This window comes from Sus scrofa, chromosome 5, assembly GCF_054392235.1.
Source record: "Sus scrofa isolate SSC_HxYL_T2T_F1_AM1 chromosome 5, Sscrofa_HxYL_maternal_Yorkshire_Landrace_v2.0, whole genome shotgun sequence".
Lineage (NCBI taxonomy): Eukaryota > Metazoa > Chordata > Mammalia > Artiodactyla > Suidae > Sus > Sus scrofa.
In genome coordinates, this window is record NC_139387.1 from 11,720,502 (window position 1) to 11,739,382 (window position 18,881).

Below are 18,881 nucleotides of genomic sequence, written 5' to 3' on the forward strand. Positions count from 1 at the left end.
TGCCACTGCTAGCGACAGCAAACAGTGAAAATGGTTCACTGAATTAAGGTAAGGTAAATACCCTTCTAGAATTGTTGGGGTCGAAGCCAGAGACTGGGGAAGGAATATTCCAGAGTTGGCAGTTTAAGTGGGATATGTAAAGGTGCCAGCAGCTAATGTGAAACAACAACAGCAGCAGCAGCAGCAACAGTAACCAAACAGCTTAATCCCTGAGGAAATCACGTTTTTAGGAAAAAAAATTTAACTCTCTTATCTTTATCTTTTTGTTTCCCAATTAGCACCCCACCCCCCTGCCCCTTAGCTTTTGAGTATAGTAGTCTCTATATTAGAAATTCGTGGACATTTATTCTTGTTGGATTTTTAAAAGATAGAGGACTTGAGGCTGAGTCATACACAAATAAAGCATCCTGTAGTCCCACCTGCCATGTGCACGGCTCCCTTGCGGCAGCATTCTTAATGATTGCTGAATATGAGGGTCCCTCCCCCAAAGCCCACCCAGTGGAGAACTCTTCCCTTTTTTAGGTTCCTGAAACTTACCTAAAGTTCAGGTGAGAGAATGTTTAGGGAAGAGGAGATTCTCTTCTCCCCCCCCCCCCCATAGTAGCTTAATTTAAGTACCCTATGGAGATAAAGATAAATGTGAGAAACTTCAGGATGAAAAGAACATTAGAGACCAGAGAAGTCAGGGGAGGTCATATCAGGCTTAAAGTGGAAACTATGTTACAACCTAAGCAAGGAGCAACTGATAGGTCTATAAATAGGGTTTTATCTCTGCTTAGGACATTTTTGGCATGGTTGTAGCTTCCCATGTGGGGGACTATTGTATTTACTAAAAATAAACTGTGTTTCAGGAGATTAAAGTAAGTCCCACTGAACTCATTTATGTTGTTAAAAGTCTAGTCATAGCCTGAAAATAAGTTTATAGCGTTTGGTACGTCCTAACTTTTGGGAGAACTATGATATTGAAGCTGTCAGATCTGGGACGGAATGGTCTGGTCATAGAAAATAATGTTACTCAGTTTTTCTTCTGGTAGTTCCGATGGCCCTCAACCCCCAGTCACACATTCAGACTCTAAATGGGGTATAAATAGATGATAAGTGATCATCCGGGAAAGGCAGCGTAGTTCTAATTCTTCAGAAATCTTACCGCTGAATTAAAGCTGCTTGGATATGGCCATTCAGAGCGAAGGGTGCTTAAATCGGCCTCGCCTTTGGTTTCCCTTCTGGGGAACAAAAACCTTCAAGCTGTCTGAGTTTGTGTCTCACACTCTCCTTACCTGATTGTAGCCCTTTAAATTGTGCAGCAAATTCTTGGCTTCTGTCTGCCTGTCAGCTAGTCTCTGACGCCCCTAGATAGCTTATTTTCTTCTTATGAGTATATTTGAAATAAGTAAAAAGCATCTACTAATTTTTATATCCTGTTAGAAGACTAGGAAAAACTGAAACCCAACAACTAGTACAACTCCTGAAAGCATGTTTCTCAGTCGTTTGACCATGGAATGCTTTCCAAAAGCTAATGAATCAAACACCATAGTACAGTGTGACTCATGTACCATGTGTGTATAGATTAGAGTAGTCACCAGAAACGGTTTCAAAGATGAGTTAATGGCTTCAAAAAATGCAGTCATTTGCTTTTTTTCTGACTTTAAAACCTGTTTTAGAGACGTTAAATTATTTTTAAGTGTAAAAATGGAAGTGATTAAGCTATTTTGTTTTAAATACGCTGTCTGTGCCTTAGTGCACAGGTTAAGAATCTTCTTACATTGAGGACCTCTCATATTATCCTTATTTCTCAAAGATGGCATCTCTTTCTTTTTTATTTTTTTTTTATTTTTTATTTTTTTTATTTTTTTATTTTTTATTTTTTGTCTTTTTTTTTTTTGTTGTTGTTGTTGTTGCTATTTCTTGGGCCGCTCCCGCGGCATATGGAGGGTCCCAGGCTAGGGGTTGAATCGGAGCTGTAGCCACCGGCCTACGCCAGAGCCACAGCAACGCGGGATCCGAGCCGCGTCTGCAACCTACACCACAGCTCACGGCAACGCCGGATCGTTAACCCACTGAGCAAGGGCAGGGACCGAACCCGCAACCTCATGGTTCCTAGTCGGATTCGTTAACCACTGCGCCACGATGGGAACTCCTCTTTCTTTTTTAAATTTTTAAAATTAAACTAGTTGATTTACAATGTTGTGCCAGTTCCTGCTATACAGCAAAGTGACTCAGTCATACATTCTTTTTTTATATTCTTTCCCATCATGGTCTGTCCCAGGAGATTGGATATAGTTCCCCAGGCTATATAGTAGGACCTTGTCTATCCTTTCTAAATGTAATAGTTTGCATCGACTGACCCCCAACTCCCAGTCTGTCCCACTCCCTCCCCCCCTGGGCAACCACAAGTCTGTTCTCTATGTCTGTGAGTCTGTCTCTGTTTTATAGATAGGTTCATTTGTGCCATATTTCAGATTCCACATGTAAGTGATATCATATGGTATTTATCTTTCTCTTTCTGACTTATTTCACTTAGTATTATAATCTCTCATTGCATCCATGTTGCTGCGAATGGCATTATTTCATTCTTTTTTATGGCTGAGTAGCATTCCATTGTCTATATGTATCACGCTGTTCTTAATCTATTTATCTGTTGATGGGCATTTAGGTTGTTTCCGTGTCTTGCCTATTGTGAATAGTGCTGCTGTGAACATGGGGTGCATGTATCTTTTTGAATTACAGTGTGTGCAATATATGGATAGCATCTCATTCTTAAATGACAGGTTGTTGCGTACGCAGTAGGAACTGTATATGTACATTGAGTGTTTTTCTTTTGAATGAATAAATTATAGAAGAAAAATATCGCTAGCATCAATTTAAAAATTGTTGGACCACCTAGGGACAAATCATGGAATTCTAAAAACAGGATTATATGTTTCAAATACATCATATTCACTAATTGCTTTAAACCCTTTATTACAGTTCTTTTTCTCCCTTAGAACCATTAAACTCTTTTCTTTTCCCTGGTGCTTTAAAGAAGGAAACTGAAGTTCCTGATGTAGTATTTTTTGGTAGATAAAGAGATAAGGAAGGGATGAAAGAGGTTTGACAAGTTCATGGAATTCCTTGTGCTTCAAACCCAGGAGTCTCTGTACTTGCTTTCATCTTATTTTTCTTTTGTGCCTCGCACTCACCAGTCAGCTACTAACAGTGGTAGTTGTGAAGGTAAAGATGGTATATAATGCTCTGTTTACAGAATAGCTAATGCACTGCGTTCGGATTTGACCACATCCCTGAGTCATTGCTCCCATTTTACAGATGACAGAAAATGAGAGTGTATATGTATTTGACTTTTTTCATTACTAAAATTCAGGAATTGTTAAGTTAAAATTTTATTTTAGGAGTTCCTGTTGTGGCCCAGTGGTAACAAACCTGACTAGTCTCCACGAGGATGCTGGTTTGATCCCTGGTCTTGCTCAGTGCGTTAAGGATCCGCCATTGTGATGAGCTGTGGTGTAGGTTGCAGATATGGCTTGGATCTTGCCTTGCTGTGGCTGTGGCATAGGCTCCAGCTGCAGCTCTAATTCGACCCCGAGCCTGGGAACTTCTGTATGCCTCAGGTGCGGCCCTAAAAACCAAAAAAAAAAAAAAAAAGAAAGTTTTTAAAAAATTTTATATTGGTGTGAAATGATCAGGGACAGCAGATTAAGGAGACAGACTGGTTGGCTTTTTGGCCTAGACTTCCAGCCTTAGACATTTCAAGATTCTTTGACAGTTTCTCTCTTAGTTATCAGGGCTGTAATGTGTATAGAGCTTTGTGTGACATTGAATTTTGATTTGTAAAGTTACGGTAAAATAACTGACTCTTGTAAGTATCACTTAGAATTAAGTTCACCTTCGCAGAACAGACTTCTCCCTGCCCTTCCCACAAAAGTGGCTTAAACAAGACTTTGTCTTTCATGCAGACAAGGTCTGGAAGTCCAGGGCTGATGCAGTGCTCCATGGTTGTGAAGGATTCAGGATCCTCAATGCTCTTTGCTTCTCCGTCTGTAGGATGTGGCCCAGCTCTGGCCACCATTCCTGCATTTCCGTGGAGCGGTTTGGAGGAGGAAGAGAGATCCCCTCCCCTACTTAAGAAGACTTCCGGGAAGTCCCACATAACATTTCTGCTGACATCCCTTTGGCCAGAACTTAGCCCGTGGCCACACCTAGCTGCAGCAGAGGTTGGGAGAGAGTCTTTTTTTGGAGGGTATGTGTATTAATGTTCTAGAATGGAAGAGGGGGGTTGTTACTGGGGAAGAAGAAAGGCTGCTGGGAAACCACTGGCATTCGCACCCTCAGGGACCGTCAGAATGACCTGACCCTGCCTCCCACGTGGTGCGGAAGACATGCTCTAGTTCCTTGGGAGCTTTTCAACCTGTCTTTCCCGTATTATCCGATAAAAGGATTTTTTTTCTTGGGATACATACACTTTTATGCAAACACTTTTTTAAAAAGTTAATGCTAAGGATCATTGCAGTTTCCATTTAAGTTCAAGTTCAGCGTGGAGTTTTTTGAAACTGGTTTCTTGTGATTTCAAATAGTATAGAGTGAGCTTTTTAGTCAGAATAAAATATAGGTGTTAAATATTTAGCTGTCTAGTCATTGGTAAAGGAAAAAGTGTCATTTGTCCTTGTTTTTTGAAGCCTGGATAATCTATTAGATTATACCTTTCTAGGGGATAGAGAATTTTCTTTTTTTTTTTTTAATTTAAGGTTATTGGTTTTTTTTTTAAATAAACATTTACATTTTTCAATATCCAAAAGGTACAGAATGGCCGTATATTAGTAAATAGTTGCTCCCCAGTTCTTGTCTTGAGTCACCCAGTGTCTTTATCCGAGAAGTAGTGGGTGTTTTCCTTTTTGTGTATAATTCCTCATTTAAAAAAAAATTTTAATGGCACTGTGCTGTACATTGTTCTGAACCTTTCTTTTATCACTCAAAGAGCTTCCTCGTCCCCTTCCCGCCCCCGCAGGGCTCCAGGGTGTTCCACTGTCTGGATGAACTGTAATTCACCAGCTGAAGAACCTTGTCTTAGTCTCATGTCTGTACCTGCTCTGTAAGCAGCATTCGTTCATGTTCGTTAAACTGAACTCTTGGATACAACCTGACTATGCAGAATATTTTAGGAATGAGTTATTTTTCGTCTGGGGTATTCCAACTTGCTGAGAGGATTTCCTCTTCTTTAAGCACTACGATGTTTAAGGTTTATTTATTTTGGAAAGTAAGTCCTTTCTAAAATGTGTTGCGTAAGCAGTTTATTTATTTTTAACAATATAGTGGTTGTACTTTCCTTAATGGCTTTAACACAGTTGTCAACATCAGTTATTGTTTAGGACTAAAAAAGAGCGATATTTCAGGAGCTTTTCCTGCTTTTGCCTCACTAAGTGGCCCCATTTCGATATCTCTCTGCTTTTTGATAACCTATCTGCTTTTTAGATTTTTTTTTTTTTTCCTCTTGCTTTCTCTTGCTCCTAATGTGGCTGCCTCTCACATAATACTCTTTTTTCCTCTGGAACGTGTCCCCTACTGCTTTTAGCTCCCTTTCCTAATTTGTTTTTTAAATTTGTGGTGGGTAAGTTGCCAGATAACTAGGGCAGAAACATTTCCAAAATGAAAATAAATAGATTCAAAGAGAAGGCCTGGCGGAGCTTTCCTGCCGATGAAAGTGTATGAACATTTTGATATTCTGGGTATTTGGAGGGCCTTTCATTTCTTAGTTATTATCATCTTGTAGAACAGCTCTGTTCAGTAGGTCTTTCTGTGACGATGGAGATGTTTTATATCTGACCTGCCCATTATAATAGCCTCTAGGCTCATGTGGCTCTTGAGCTCTTGGAATGTGGCAAGTGTGACTGAAGAACAGAAATTTTAGTATTAATTGATTAAAATTGAATTCAAATAGCCACACGTGACCAGTGGCTATGCGCTGGACACATAGCTTTAGACTGTAAATAATTAACAACAAGTTTGATTCTAGTGAAGCTTGGATTGGGATGCTGTTATTTTATTGTACTGAGCAAAATATATTGATAGTAAAGGCAGTTTGGAATTTTACACTCAAATTAGCTTAAAGTAAATGATTAAATTGTAATTTCTTTTTCATATTAATATTATGGTCATTTAAAACTGTAACATTCTAAAGCCATTGGTGTTGGCATGTGTTTATGTTTTGTAGCTGTGATAAAACTTTGAGTCCTTTTGGTAACTAGGGTGATATTAGTTGCGCTCTAACTTTATTTATAGGACTTGGTTAGACAGTTGCCTGAGTGCCAGAAACTCCTACAAATAACTTTGACCTTCCCTAGCAAAAAGTTAAGGGATAAAATGTCCCATAATAGAAGATCTCAGTTCTGTGTGAGATACGCAAAAAGCTACTTTCTAGTGGAGAAATCTGTAACAAATGAGAAAACAAACAAATATGTTAATTAATCATAGATTTTGATAACTGTTAGGAAGAAAAGGAACAGAGCACCGTAATATGGACAATACGGACTTGTGGGGAGGGACCTCCAAGCAGATAGAGTCGAATGGAGAGCTTTAGTTGAGGAGTGTAATTCACCCTGAGACCCGAAACATAAGAAGGAGCCGGCCCTGCCAAGAATGAAGGCAGGATGAGGAGGGATTTCAAGCACAGGGAATAAAGGGGCTGAGAGGGGGCCGGGGAGAGGATGGGTTTGCCCTCTTTGAGGACCCAACACAGGATCAGTGTATTTACAGCACAGTGATTGAAACGAGATTGGAGAGACGGGCACGTGGCAGATTATACAGCCCCTCAAAGGCCATTATAGGGCTTTAGATAGAAACAAACCTAAGTGTAATGTGAAGCGGTGGAATCGAAGAAGTGACATGATCTGATTAGAAAGTCCCTGGGCTGGTATGTGGTGAATGTTTTGAAGGGGAGCAGCAGTGGAAATGGAGGAACTATTGTGGTGTTCCGGAAAGAGACGATGGTAGCTTTGTTAAGGTGATGGCAGTGAGGACCAGGACAGGTCAGATACCTGGGACCTGTTAACGGTTTAGATGTGAGGGGTGAGGGATAAGGGAAAGGTCTCTGGCTTTCATTGCCAGGTGGTACCATTTATTGAGGTAGGGAGTTCCAAGTGTAGATGGCAGATCTCAAGGGTGATGGGGGTGGAGAATCGAGAGCCTGGGATAGGGATCAAATTTGGTGATTATCAGTGTGTTGGTGATATTTGAAGCAATGGGAATGGTTAAGACAGCTCAGCGAGAGCATGACTCGGGACTGAGCCCCGAGGAGCTCTTCCCTTTTGGGGGTCTGTTAACGGAAGCCAGAAGAAGACACCAAGAAGAGGCGATCAGTGATGCAGGGAAAGAACCTGGGCTGTGGTACCGCAGAAGCTAGAAGAAGAGAATGTTTTAAAAACGTTGCCAACTTTGTTGAATCCTGCTAAGAGCTCTGATAAGTTGAGGACAGCCGAGTGTCTACCGGATGGAGTAGCATGGACGTAGTTGACACTGACCAGTTGCTTTACTGGAGCAGAGGCCTTGGACACTGAGTAGGTTAAAGACATGAGAGGTGAAGAAGTGGAAACTGGCGTGGGTCCTTTTTTTGGGAAGATTTCCTGTGAAGTGGTGAGCAGGGAAATGGAGAGAGTAGCTGGAGGAGGGTGAGAGATCCAAGGAAGATTTTTAAAACCTTGGTTCATTTAGTCACTCACCTGTTATCGGACATTTGTGTTTTTACGTTGTTACCCTTACAGGTTCCCTCTGGTGACATTCCTTCGACACTGAGGGGATTTTCTGAGATAGGTTCCTTGGAGGTGGAATTTCTGAGCCACAGGCCGCGCACCTTTCAGAATTTGATAGATGTTGCCAGACGGCCTTCCGAAGTGGTGATCCCAGGTGTGCTTAGCCCATCAGTGTATGAGGGCAGAGGGGAGGCTTTCTGAAGATGAGTGTGTTATTGGTGGCTTGATAGTGATGGGGGCAGGGGAGGGAGTGATGAGACAGGAGAGAGTGGGTTGTGAACAGAGCAGCACAGCCCTCACACAGGGGTGTGAGCACAGAAAGCGAAACGGGCCTCCGAGGCTCATGGTACTTCCTCTGTTGTAACAGAATGTAAGGACGAGGAGATGCGTGTGTTTCTAGGTGGAACTGTGGACTTGGTGGACAGAAGGGGCCATCTGAATGCTTCTCTTTTTACAATGAAACGCTTGGGTAGAGCAGCAGCTGATGATTGGGTGGTGGGGAAAGAATGAAGTAGGTTTCAGGAGAAGGTAAGAAGTAGTCATTTTGGAGAGACGGGGAGCTCACAGGGCAGCTTTGCTAGGACTGCGTGGCGTTGCCGAGGGCTAGTTGACATTTGTGATCATGAATGTATAGTGAAGTCAGTCAGCTTGGTTAGGCAGATTGTATTTAACCAGGATTGGAGTTTTGCTAAATGCCAGTGATGGAGGACACATGATTGAGGATATTTGCAAGAGAGGGATTATAATCATGGACCATGAAATCGAAGCTGGACCTAGGAGGGACTGGAAGACAGGACTGGAGCAGGTGGATAATGAACCAGTGGTTGGGGCGGGAGACTTCATGAGGTCAAAGCTTGAGTGGAGGGGATTCTGGAGCAAGTTAGTTACAAGTCAGAGATCACTTGAGAATATTATTGAAACATAGTAAGGAAAAACACAGCTCTTAAGATAACGCATTTTCCTCTTTTCCAGGCAGTCACTCTAGGTTCCCTAAAAACGGGGGGTAAGGACTCTAACAAATCCATTTGCCTGTAGATTTTCCAAGAGGCGAGCTTTGCGATGTACCCTGTTCTCTGTGTATGCAACTGGAGCTCACTAGGCATCATAGAAGGTAACCACAGTTCCTAAGAAGTTTCCAGAGCCTTTTTCTTACTGACCTCTGTCGTGGTGGCAGCAGCGCTTAAGAGAACCACAGCCTTCGGAAGCTCCCGAGGCGTGTGTGTGCACAGGTTCCATAACTCTTCACCGTTATTTGTTGTGTGGGTGATGGGCAGAGAGAGCACAGGCGACGGCTTCCACAGATTCGCAATCTTGATTTGATTTTATCAATGACAATGTGTGATATAGTTGAGCTGATCTTGGAGTCTTACCCATTTTTGTTTAACTTGTGGCTCTGTGAGACCACAGGCAAAGTGAGTCCCCGTTTTCTTCTGCGTATGAAAAAGGTAAACTGGGGCCTGCCTTTCAGAGATGCTGTGGAGTCGCCCTGAGATGGTGCACGCAGAGCTCTGGCCCATGGTGTGTTCTCGGGAAATCGTGCGGGCGGTGGTGACATGTTGAAATCGGCGGCGGGGTTGGAACCCTCACTCTCTAGTTAGTCTTCCAGCGCCGTGAAGATGGGCATCCCCCTCCCTGTCTTCCAGGAGCCTGTGCTGCTGGTGAGGACGGTGCCCTGTCTAGGCTGGCTTTTCAGACTTCTCTGCGCTTGTGACGTGTCTGTGGCTTTTGTTGTGATGCTGATTTTACCTCCCTAAGTCTTCATATTAGGAAGCTCCCTGTTGATGCTAATGCTGCTGCTGCCGGTCCATGGGTCACATTTTGAGTAACAAAATTCTATTAGAGAGCTGCCCGCTGGGAATCCTTGCTATTTTAAGCTGAGAGGAAATGAGGTTAAAAGAGCCCCATTCGTTCAACTTTTTTTTTTTTTTTTTTTTGAGTCAAATGCAGTTGGACCTCCTCTGGCCCATTTCTGTAGCTCATTGTCGTGGCGAGACTGTTGTCTCTACCAGTCCCAAAAGTGAGAGGAGTATAAATTATGTAGAGAGGGTTGCCTCCCATTTCTTTTGAAAAATTGTCAGTGCCTGATTTCTCAGGGATATTTTTGCGAAATTGTGTTGGTTCCCCAGATGTTCACACTTTCCCCACCAGTCTTTTACACCCACAGAGAACCTGGCATAAAACATGCTGTCTCTTCAACTGTTAGACTTTGAGGCAGAGCATCTAAAATGTGGCTCCAAACCCTTTCTGCCCACCAGAGTCTTCACATTACAGAATCAGTGCTCTCAGAAGCAGGAATTCAGGCTGCATTATAAGCTCAGAGTTACTGGCAGCACCCATGATGTTGTCCCAGATAATCCAATTTCTCTTTCTCAGAAGGAGGCGAGCCAGCCTTCCTCTGTGGGCCTCTCGAGGAGAGTTCCTTCTATGATGCTCAGATCCACCCATCCCCTCTCCCTCCTCTGGGCTGATAGAGAGGCTGATAAGCTTGGAGAACAGTCGTGCAGTCTGATAAGCTGTTCTGACAGGATGCAGTGCATGCATATCCTATGGTTCCGTGTGCGACTGCGACCCTCCCAGGTCTTCCTCATGGGGCCTCGGACTTTTGTGTTTCTTAACAATAAAGCAGAGGTTTCCTTATTTGACTTGATTGGTGAGAATTTTGTCTTCTCCCACCCCTTTGTTTCCTTTTCTTTTTTTTTAAGGTAGGGAAATACGAACAAGCAGGAGCATGAATTAAAAATCCACTTAGCTTGCCCATGCATCTTTGAAGGTTATGGGTTTTTTGTTTGTTTGTTTGTTTTGTTTTGTTTTAATGTGAAGAAAACACATCGAATAAACCACCCAGTTCTTAAAATGATGATCAGGAAAGGAAGAGATGCCTTGGGAGTAGGAATTAGCGAACTCCCTGTGGTTCCAAAGAAGTTAACAGTGATTCCACTCATGAGAGGTTTGGAGGTAGTTTTCAGAGTTTTGTGACATATTTAAATTTTTCTTATTTCGTTCTAAGGATGTCTTTTCTCTATGTATTTTTCTCCTGCTTTGCTCCAGGGGAACAGGGGTATCGTTATCCCATCCCAGATTTCATTAAAAGATAACACCATAAAGTGACAATGTGTGAAATTTTACTGCATTTGTTTTTTGATGCTTCGTTAAGAATTGAGCGAATGTTGACAATTTTGTGTCTTCAGCGAGCTCGAAAGGACTGTCATAATCTCTTAATAGTGTGATTCTCCAACAGTTACTTAGAATGGATTGCAGGGAGGTCTGATGACTTAAGATTTAGAGCATGGGCTGTGAAACCAGAGGGGAAGCTTGCTGATAAAAATTGATTATGGACAAACCAAAGACTCTAAGTAGCAGTTTCTAGAAAGCCAAGATTTGTTTCCCCATTTTTTAAAAAAAGCCGTCTGCATTTTAGACTTTAGACTCTTACTCCTCTTTTGCGCTAGGAGCTGAGGTAATCCTGACTTCAGAGGAAGCCAAGAGGTTCTGCACGGAGAAAAAGAGAAGGGTGGGGTGAGGCTGAGAAGAGCGCCTGCCCCACCTCTCCAGGTTTCACCAGGGAGCGTTAGGGCGGGAGGAGGGAAGCAGTGTCCCAAGTGCTCTTGCTATGCTATGCACTTAGCATAGTGTGGACGAAAAGGCAAAGTGGCTTGACCTCGACTCTAAGAGCAAAAGAAACCCCACCGGAGCAGGTAACTAAGCCGGCTCTACAGTGAGACGTGCGAGGGAGACAGAGGCCAGGTCCTCAGGACCTGCGCTGGGCCTGCCTTGACCGTGAGGCGTGCAGCCCTTACTTGGAGATTTAACAAGTGGGAGAGCTGTTTCAACATGTCTGAGGGGAACAGAACCCGGAGGCAGCTGGAAGGCGGTAGGCCTCTTGTTTTGGTTTTATTTTTTCTTTTAATGAGTTAAAGGGGTAAAATATTCCTCAAGACACATGATCCTTTGAGAATGTCTTGTGCACCTACTGTGTGCCAGGTCCTATGCACAAGGCTCCATGGCCCACAAGAGAGGCGCTCTCCCCTGGAAGATGGGACTAAAGGGCATAGATTGGTAGGTACGGGTGAGTGTCTGGGGTGGTGGCTGGCAGGCGTGCTGAGTGTCGTGGCACAGACAGCAGGCTTCCAGAGGGGGCTGACAGCCCCGCGCATCTTGGATGTGAACGGGGAGAACTGGGTAGGGAAGTAGGAACGAGCGGGGGCCTTGGCGTGTGGAAGAGGCATTGGTGGTTTTCTGAATAAAAACCACTGGGACGGATGATTTGCTGCCCCCTGTTCTCCACCATTGACCATAATGGATAAACATGGGCCTGGCCTAGAGGAGGAACTTAGTAAATGCTCGGACTCAACTAGGTTGGAAATCGTGGTCACCAGGGATGTGGCAGATAGTTGACATAGTGATGCCATCCGATCTAATTGCAGCAACTCCAAAAGGGGTGTTGTACGTGGTTTGAGTTGAGGAGACAAGAGGCCTAGACAGGTTAAATAACTTTCCCCAGGCCATGATAATGGTAGTTATAGACCCAGATTTCAAACCCTGGCTTTGTACCCTGCCCTGTTGCCATGTTGGAAAGCCTGCAACATTGCAGGCTCAAAAGCTCCTTGATTCTAAAACCCTTGTTTTTTCTCCCTTTAGAAGGGGAGGCGCTATTGATTTGAACGAGGGTGGTGATAAAAAAGATGAAAAACTAGTCGAGTTTATATGTAATTTCCCCTATGTTCTAAAATCCTCTAAGATTCAGAATTATTACTGGCAGAATGATAGTGAATTATTAGAGGATGGGGCGTAAGGCTGACGTTGCAGGGAGGGAATGTAGGCTCAGAGCAGGTTCTGTGCTCACGCTTGGCTTCTGCAAGGGGCTCGGAAGAACTGGGGCAGAGGGGAGGCTTGGCTCACTCCCCTTGATCTGGGAGGGCAGAGTTTTTCTGATTGCTTCATTCATGTTTAAAGAACCCATCTTAAACTAGTTTATGTCTAGCTGCTAGGAACCGGTGCCGGTGGTTTATTACTAACGCCACCCACCCCTGCCTTTTGCAATAATCTCTGTGAGTGATGATTGTGTTTCTAGAAGTAGAATGACGGAGAGAGATTCCCTGCAGGCAAATACAGGGAGAGTGTGCTGTACACTCCGGTTCAGACGCACAGGGCTGGGAACTCCCAGAGAGAGGGAGGGAGGGTGAGAGGGAGGAGAGAGAACAACAGAGCCGTCAGCTGGAGAGGAGGGAGGAGGGGGGAGGAGACCGGTCGTTTTTTAGGTTTCCAAACTCAAGTGATCTGGGGGGGGTTCTCCCCACCCGAACTTCTGCCCCCCATTCTGGCACCTCCTTTCCTACAGTTCACTGAAGGGCCTTTTTGCAGTCGAGGATCAGCTGGCCTCTGAGTTTGAGCAGCCGGGTCTGACATGATGTACCTCTGGGTGAGTACACAGTGCCGTGGGTGAGGTTTGCACTTGCACATATAAGGAGTGGAAAGCTGCGAGGTTCTGCTCTTGCACAAACGGCCTTCCCCACGGAGCGCAGGCTGCCACAGCCCCTTCGCCTCACAGGTGTGAGGGTTTTAAAGCCTAGCCCAGTGCTCGTGGCAGGGGATTGTTGGGTTTTTTTAGTGTTGTTTATCTTGTTAGCCTTGAACGCAAGGGCTGAGCTCCCAGTGTGGCGCCGTCCCCCTGGGCTTGGGCGCTTTGGAGAAGGCAGGGGGCAGGTGAAGTGAGCCACTCCCCCCGGGAGCTTCTGTCTTCTTGGTGGGTCAGGATCCACCTGTGTTTTGCTTGGGGGGCACTGACCTTGATAACCAAACCAAACCTTTAGATATTGAGAGCCAAGAAGCGGTATGATTCTTAATTAGAAATAAGCTTTTGAAAGTTTTTATCTAATAATTTTTATTGTCCTTCACAAAGTCTTGTGAAGTAGGTCACTGTTGTTATTAAAATTTTATGAGGGAAGTAATTAAGTCACAAAGGGTGACTTGCACATGGTTCGACACCAAGTCTGTAGCAGCTAGAATAGTAATTAATAACCAAACATTATAAAGCATTTTATATTTGCCAGCAATTTAATACCTTACATTCTTTTAATTTATTGTTAACTATGGTGTAGTTGGGATGGAGGAAAGCATACTGGGATTAGAGAGGCTTTTAAATTATGAAATGTGATAACTTTTAGAAGAATGACAAGGAAAATAATACACGGGGCGAAAGCCCTGCTTTTAGTTGAGAAACAGAACATCTGTATCCCTCGCAAAGATGGCGGTGTCCTCCCTGAGCAGACAGTTGTTGTGTGTTGCTAAGGGAGCCTCCGAGATGTGATGCCCTTGGCTATGAGCCAGCTTTTGAAAGTTTCCCTTTGCCCTTTGCCCTTTAGCCTAGATGTCTGGAATTGCAGAAACCTACTTGGCTCAGGCAGGCTAAATTTATAAATATCAGACAGCAGAATTTTCACTAGGTTTATGAAGATGGAGCTTGGTCGCAGAGGGGCGTGTGTGTGTGTGTGTGTGTGTGTGTGTGTGTGTGTGTGTGTGTTGCTTTTCCTGCTTCTCCCTTCATATTTGAATATGACCTTGACGTCTAATTTCCTCCTCTCTGCTGATTTATTTTCGTAGTATTTGGAAGAAGTCAGAGAACTTTTCTGACAGGACTTCTGTCCTCTCAGTGATGTTCATTCCTGTGAACCAGGCACCTGTGTGTAGGGTCTCTGCAGACCTGTCGGTGGGACTGATCAGCTGTTAACCAGAGGATGGGTTATTCTGTCTTTTGATTTGTTTGGAAGAGAAGTTACAAAAGGAAGCAAGTTGAATCAGTCTCATGTCCACCCATTTGTGTTTGATGAAATCAGTGACAGTCTCCTCACTTATTTCCTTTGTGCTTCTGTTACAGTTATTTGTGAGTTTATCTCAGTCCCTTTTATTTGTTAGCCCTAGAACAGAGCTTTCCAACCAAAGTGCCATGTGTTGGGTTGAGAGATGGTTATGCCAAGATAACCCTGGAAGCAGCTGGGGGGCCCAGGAGTCCCCTGTCACTCGGACCATGTGCACTCGAGCTATGAAAATGCTGCCGTTTTCTGTGTGCGCCCTGACACCTGAAAGTTTGGGTAACGCTGTCAGAGGACAAAAATGTGTCAGCTCTCTCTCTTTAAGATCTTTATCATCTAGCCTAGTGTCGCACACGTTTGTCGGGTCAATGAAAGTGTTCAGAAGGCGGCATAGCCGCACCACGTCCAGGTCGAGAGAGGGAGGTCTAGGTGGTCAGGCCGTAGGCGGGCACCGAGGGGCTGCTGAGGAGCACACCTACTGGATGGGCAATAGGAGATCAGAATTTTGGCGAGGCTGGTACCCACCAGGGGACGTTGGGTGACCGTTTAAGTGTTCTGACCTCAGTTTCCACACCTGGAAGATTATCTCTTCTAATTCTAAAGTCCTGGGAGGTGAATTTTGTGTAGCAGTATGGGTGCCAGGGAGACATCCAGCTGTGCAGGAAAGTTGAGTTCCTGGAAAACATGAGAGAGCTGTGAAACACACAGCACCCGCATTGCCTGCTTGGTCTGCTACCAGTGGTGAGTTAAAGGCACTGTCCGAAGCGGTCCAGAAAATCACCGAAGTGTGTTTAGTTGTCAGTACCCCTGAGTGGCGTGGGCATTCTTGGAACCTGGAGAGCAGGAGAGTGAAAGTCATCCAGGCATCTCGGGTTGAATAGTTAGATGCGGCTCCTTCATCTGCTGCTGTGCATCTAGAGCCCTGAGTTATAGAATGCCGTCTGTGCTGTGCACCTGTCTTTTTGCCACATCTCCCTACTTCGTTGTTGATGCTGCTGTTGTTGTGTTACCCGCACCCTCAGCGGGCAGAAGCCCTTGGGCCAGGGGTCAAACCCAAACCACAGCAGTAACCAGAGCCACAGCAGTGACAACACAGGATCCTTAACCACTGAGCCACCAGGACACTCTTCCATTTCCCTGTCAAGTCACCCTCCTTTATAGTGAAATTGGTAGCATCAGGGGCAGCATGGTACCATGCAAAGGATGTGGGTTTTAGAGACTTGACTAGGTCTAAATCCCACCTCATTTGCAACTGGGTGGCTATGAACAAGTCTCTTAATTTCTCTCAACCTCAGTTTCTTCACTGGTCCCATAGGAAAAACAATGCCCATCATGCAGGATTTTACAGAGATTTGAGTTAATCTATGAAATGTGCTTAACATGGTGTGTGGCACATAGTAGATGCTCAGTAAGTAAGCAGCGCGAACCAGCTTTTTACCCTGCTCATTTGTGTAGCAGACCACTTACTCCCTAGAGCGTTTTCTCTAGCGTGTGAAGGATGCCTTTGAATTTGTACAGGGAGAGCTTTGATAAACACAGTTTTATGTAAAATGTCTCCCTTTTAATCGGCGTTTTAAGTACTTGTGAGTAGAGAACCCTCGTTAAAGTTGCCTCCTGATAGAGAACATCCCCGTTATTTTTTCTAAACTTTTTTTTGGAGGCACGTGATGCTGTTAAGTATCTGTTGTGTCATTTATTCTCCTCCTCTCCTCTTCATTGTCCACAACTGAGAGGGCGGCAGAGAGAGAGAGAGAGAGAGAGAGAGAGAGAGAGAGAGAGAGAGAGTGTGGGACAGAGGCAGAGAAGAGGGGAGAGGCATGTGATGCCTGTACTGAGGGAACTTACTTGTTCGATAATTTATGTCCAGGAAACAAAATTATAGACCACTTATTTAAGTTCCCAGAAGTCAGGCTGTGTTCTCCCTGTCTGAGCTGATCTTGACTGGACTGGTTTCAGGCATTCTCTTAACTCATATTCTATATGGATTTCATTCTGAACTGTTGTTTTGTCATAGTTCAATACTGTCTTCTTGACAAATGAGTTCAGCCAACATAAAATGAATGTTTATGATGGGCAGAGGACTATGCTATGAGCTATTACAAATACGAGGAGGATTAAAGATTCTCGTGCCTTTAAAGAATTTATAACACAGTGGTTGAGAGTGTGTGTAAACAGATAGTAATGATTTTTGTATGATGCTCTTCTATGAAGAAAGTGCTTTTGTGTGTTATCTTATTTCGTCCTCACAGAAGTGCTAGGGCTAGCTGTTATTCTCTCTGTTGTCCAGGTGAGGAAAGAGACCAAGAGAAAGTACATGACGGTTAGTAAAGGGCAGGGCTGGAAACTCCATCCCATGTGTATGTATATATAGATTTGTGGCTGCACCTGTGTCCTATGGAAATTCCTGGGCCAGGGACTCAATCCGAGCCGCAGCTGTGCCCTCCATCGAAGCTGCAACACATTAGATCTTAACTCGCTGTGTGGGGCTGGGGATTGACCCAGTGCCTCTGAGTGGTTGCAGTCAGATTCGTAACCCGCTGCACCTAGCAGGAGCACCAGTCCCATGTATTTTTTTTTTTTTTTTAACTCTGTGGCTCTGGTTTTTTTTGTTTTTTTGTTTTTTTGTTTTTTTGTTTTTTTTCTCTTTTTTAACACTATCTTCTTTCGGGAGAAGCTGATTTTTTTGTTTTTGTTTTGTCTTTTTGCCATTTCTAGGGCCGCTCCCGCGGCATATGGAGATTCCCGGGCTAGGGGTCTAATCGGAGCTGTAGCCACCAGCCTACACCCAGAGTCACAGCAACCTACACCACAGCTCACAGCAACACCGGATCCTTAACCCACTGAGCAAGGCCAGGGATCGAACCCCCATCCTCATAGATCCTAGTCGGGTTCATTAACCCCTGAGCCACGACGGGAACTCCTGATGTTTTTGTTTTGTTATTGAGTGATAAGGTGTATGTTAAGCGTATACCTCACTTAGTCCTCAACACATGTGGGAGTTCGCTGTTACCTTCCTTTTACAGAGGAGAAAGTAAGTTGCTAAACTTGAGTACCTTGCCAAAGTCACACAGTTTAGAATCAGCAAAGGCAGAATTTGAACCTTGGTCTCTCTGGCTTCGGAACTTACTACACCACACTTAACATCTTCTTTTATGTGTTTCATAGTGTCTGATTTATCACTGCTACGGTTCAGCCTGATAGAGGCTTAGAGCAGAGAAATGGAAATAAGGTAATTCGAAGTCTGTTTCCATATCCGCTAACTGCTTGAGACAAGTCGCTTAACTGTGTGCACCGTGATTTTCCAGGTTGTGTCAAGGATGTCAAAGTTCTTGAGAACATTGCTAGAGCAGGCTGTGTGTCAGCCGTGTTAGGAACGAGGTGGTCAGTAGGTGACGGCTTCATCACAAGACACAGGGGCGTGGGCCGTGAGTCGGAAGGAACCGCTTTTGGTCTCAGTGGTGCCGTTCTTCGGCATATAACCTTCCTAGCACTGGTTTTCCGATCTTTAAAATGGGACTACTAATACTCAACAGATTATTGAGATAATTTATGTTAAAGTTTTTTGGAAGCTATTTTGTGCTAAGCGAATAGAAGACAGTGACAGTAATAATAGCAGCTTGTTATTCAGGTTGTAGTCTGGCAGATTTTTTTTTTTTTTTTTTGTCTCTTTTAGGGCTGCGCCCGTGGTACATGGAGGTTCCCAGGCTGGGGGTTTAATCAGAGCTGTAGCTGCCGGCCTACACCACAGCCATGGCCACAGCCACGCCAGACACAAGCCACATCTGCGACCCACACCACAGCTCACGGCAACGCTGGATCCTTAACCCACTGAGATGCCAGGGATCAAACCTGCAACCTCATGGTTCCTAGTCGGATTCGTTTCCGCTGTGCCACAACAGGAACACCATAGCGGATTTTTTAATGCTCACTTTTTATCACCATTTTCCCATTCTACTTGGTCTACACATTTAGAGAACTAGACTTAGTAGTAAATTGAGTTATCACAAAAGGTAGACACAGTTCAATTCAGCTAACACTGGAGGCCAGATACTGTGACTAGGTACTAGGGAGTGAGAAGCCACTAGGAGATTTTGAGTAGGATTGGAAGTTGGCTGAAGTGAAGTTTATAATTAGATTTGTGTTTATAAGACATCTAAACAGAGTAGAGAGGAGTAAGAATGCAGAGAAGTTAGGTGACGGCTGTGCAACAGTCCAAGGGGCAGGATAGTAACGATGGCACGTGCTAGAGAAAGCAGGCGGCACAGGAGAGGTGCTGCAGGTTCGGTCGGCAGAACAGTGCTGTGATTTGGGAGTGGTCCAAGGGTTTTGGAGATGG

The 18,881-nt window shown here is 44.3% G+C and overlaps 1 protein-coding gene across 28 annotated transcripts in view; it reads left to right on the plus strand.

Moving 5' to 3' along the window:
- RBFOX2 (RNA binding fox-1 homolog 2) overlaps window positions 1-18,881 on the plus strand; it is a 272,076-nt gene that overhangs the window by 106,242 nt on the left and 146,953 nt on the right. For 7 of the 28 annotated variants that reach the window (XM_021091024.2, XM_085024590.1, XM_085024589.1 and 4 more), the window contains exon 1: window positions 12,899-13,155. The exons of the other annotated variants lie outside the window; for them this stretch is intronic. In XM_021091024.2, the coding sequence (XP_020946683.1) occupies window positions 13,141-13,155 (15 nt within the window). In that variant the 5' untranslated portion in view covers window positions 12,899-13,140. Of the gene's footprint in view, window positions 1-12,898; window positions 13,156-18,881 lie in introns of those variants that run through there. 28 annotated transcript variants of the gene reach the window in all.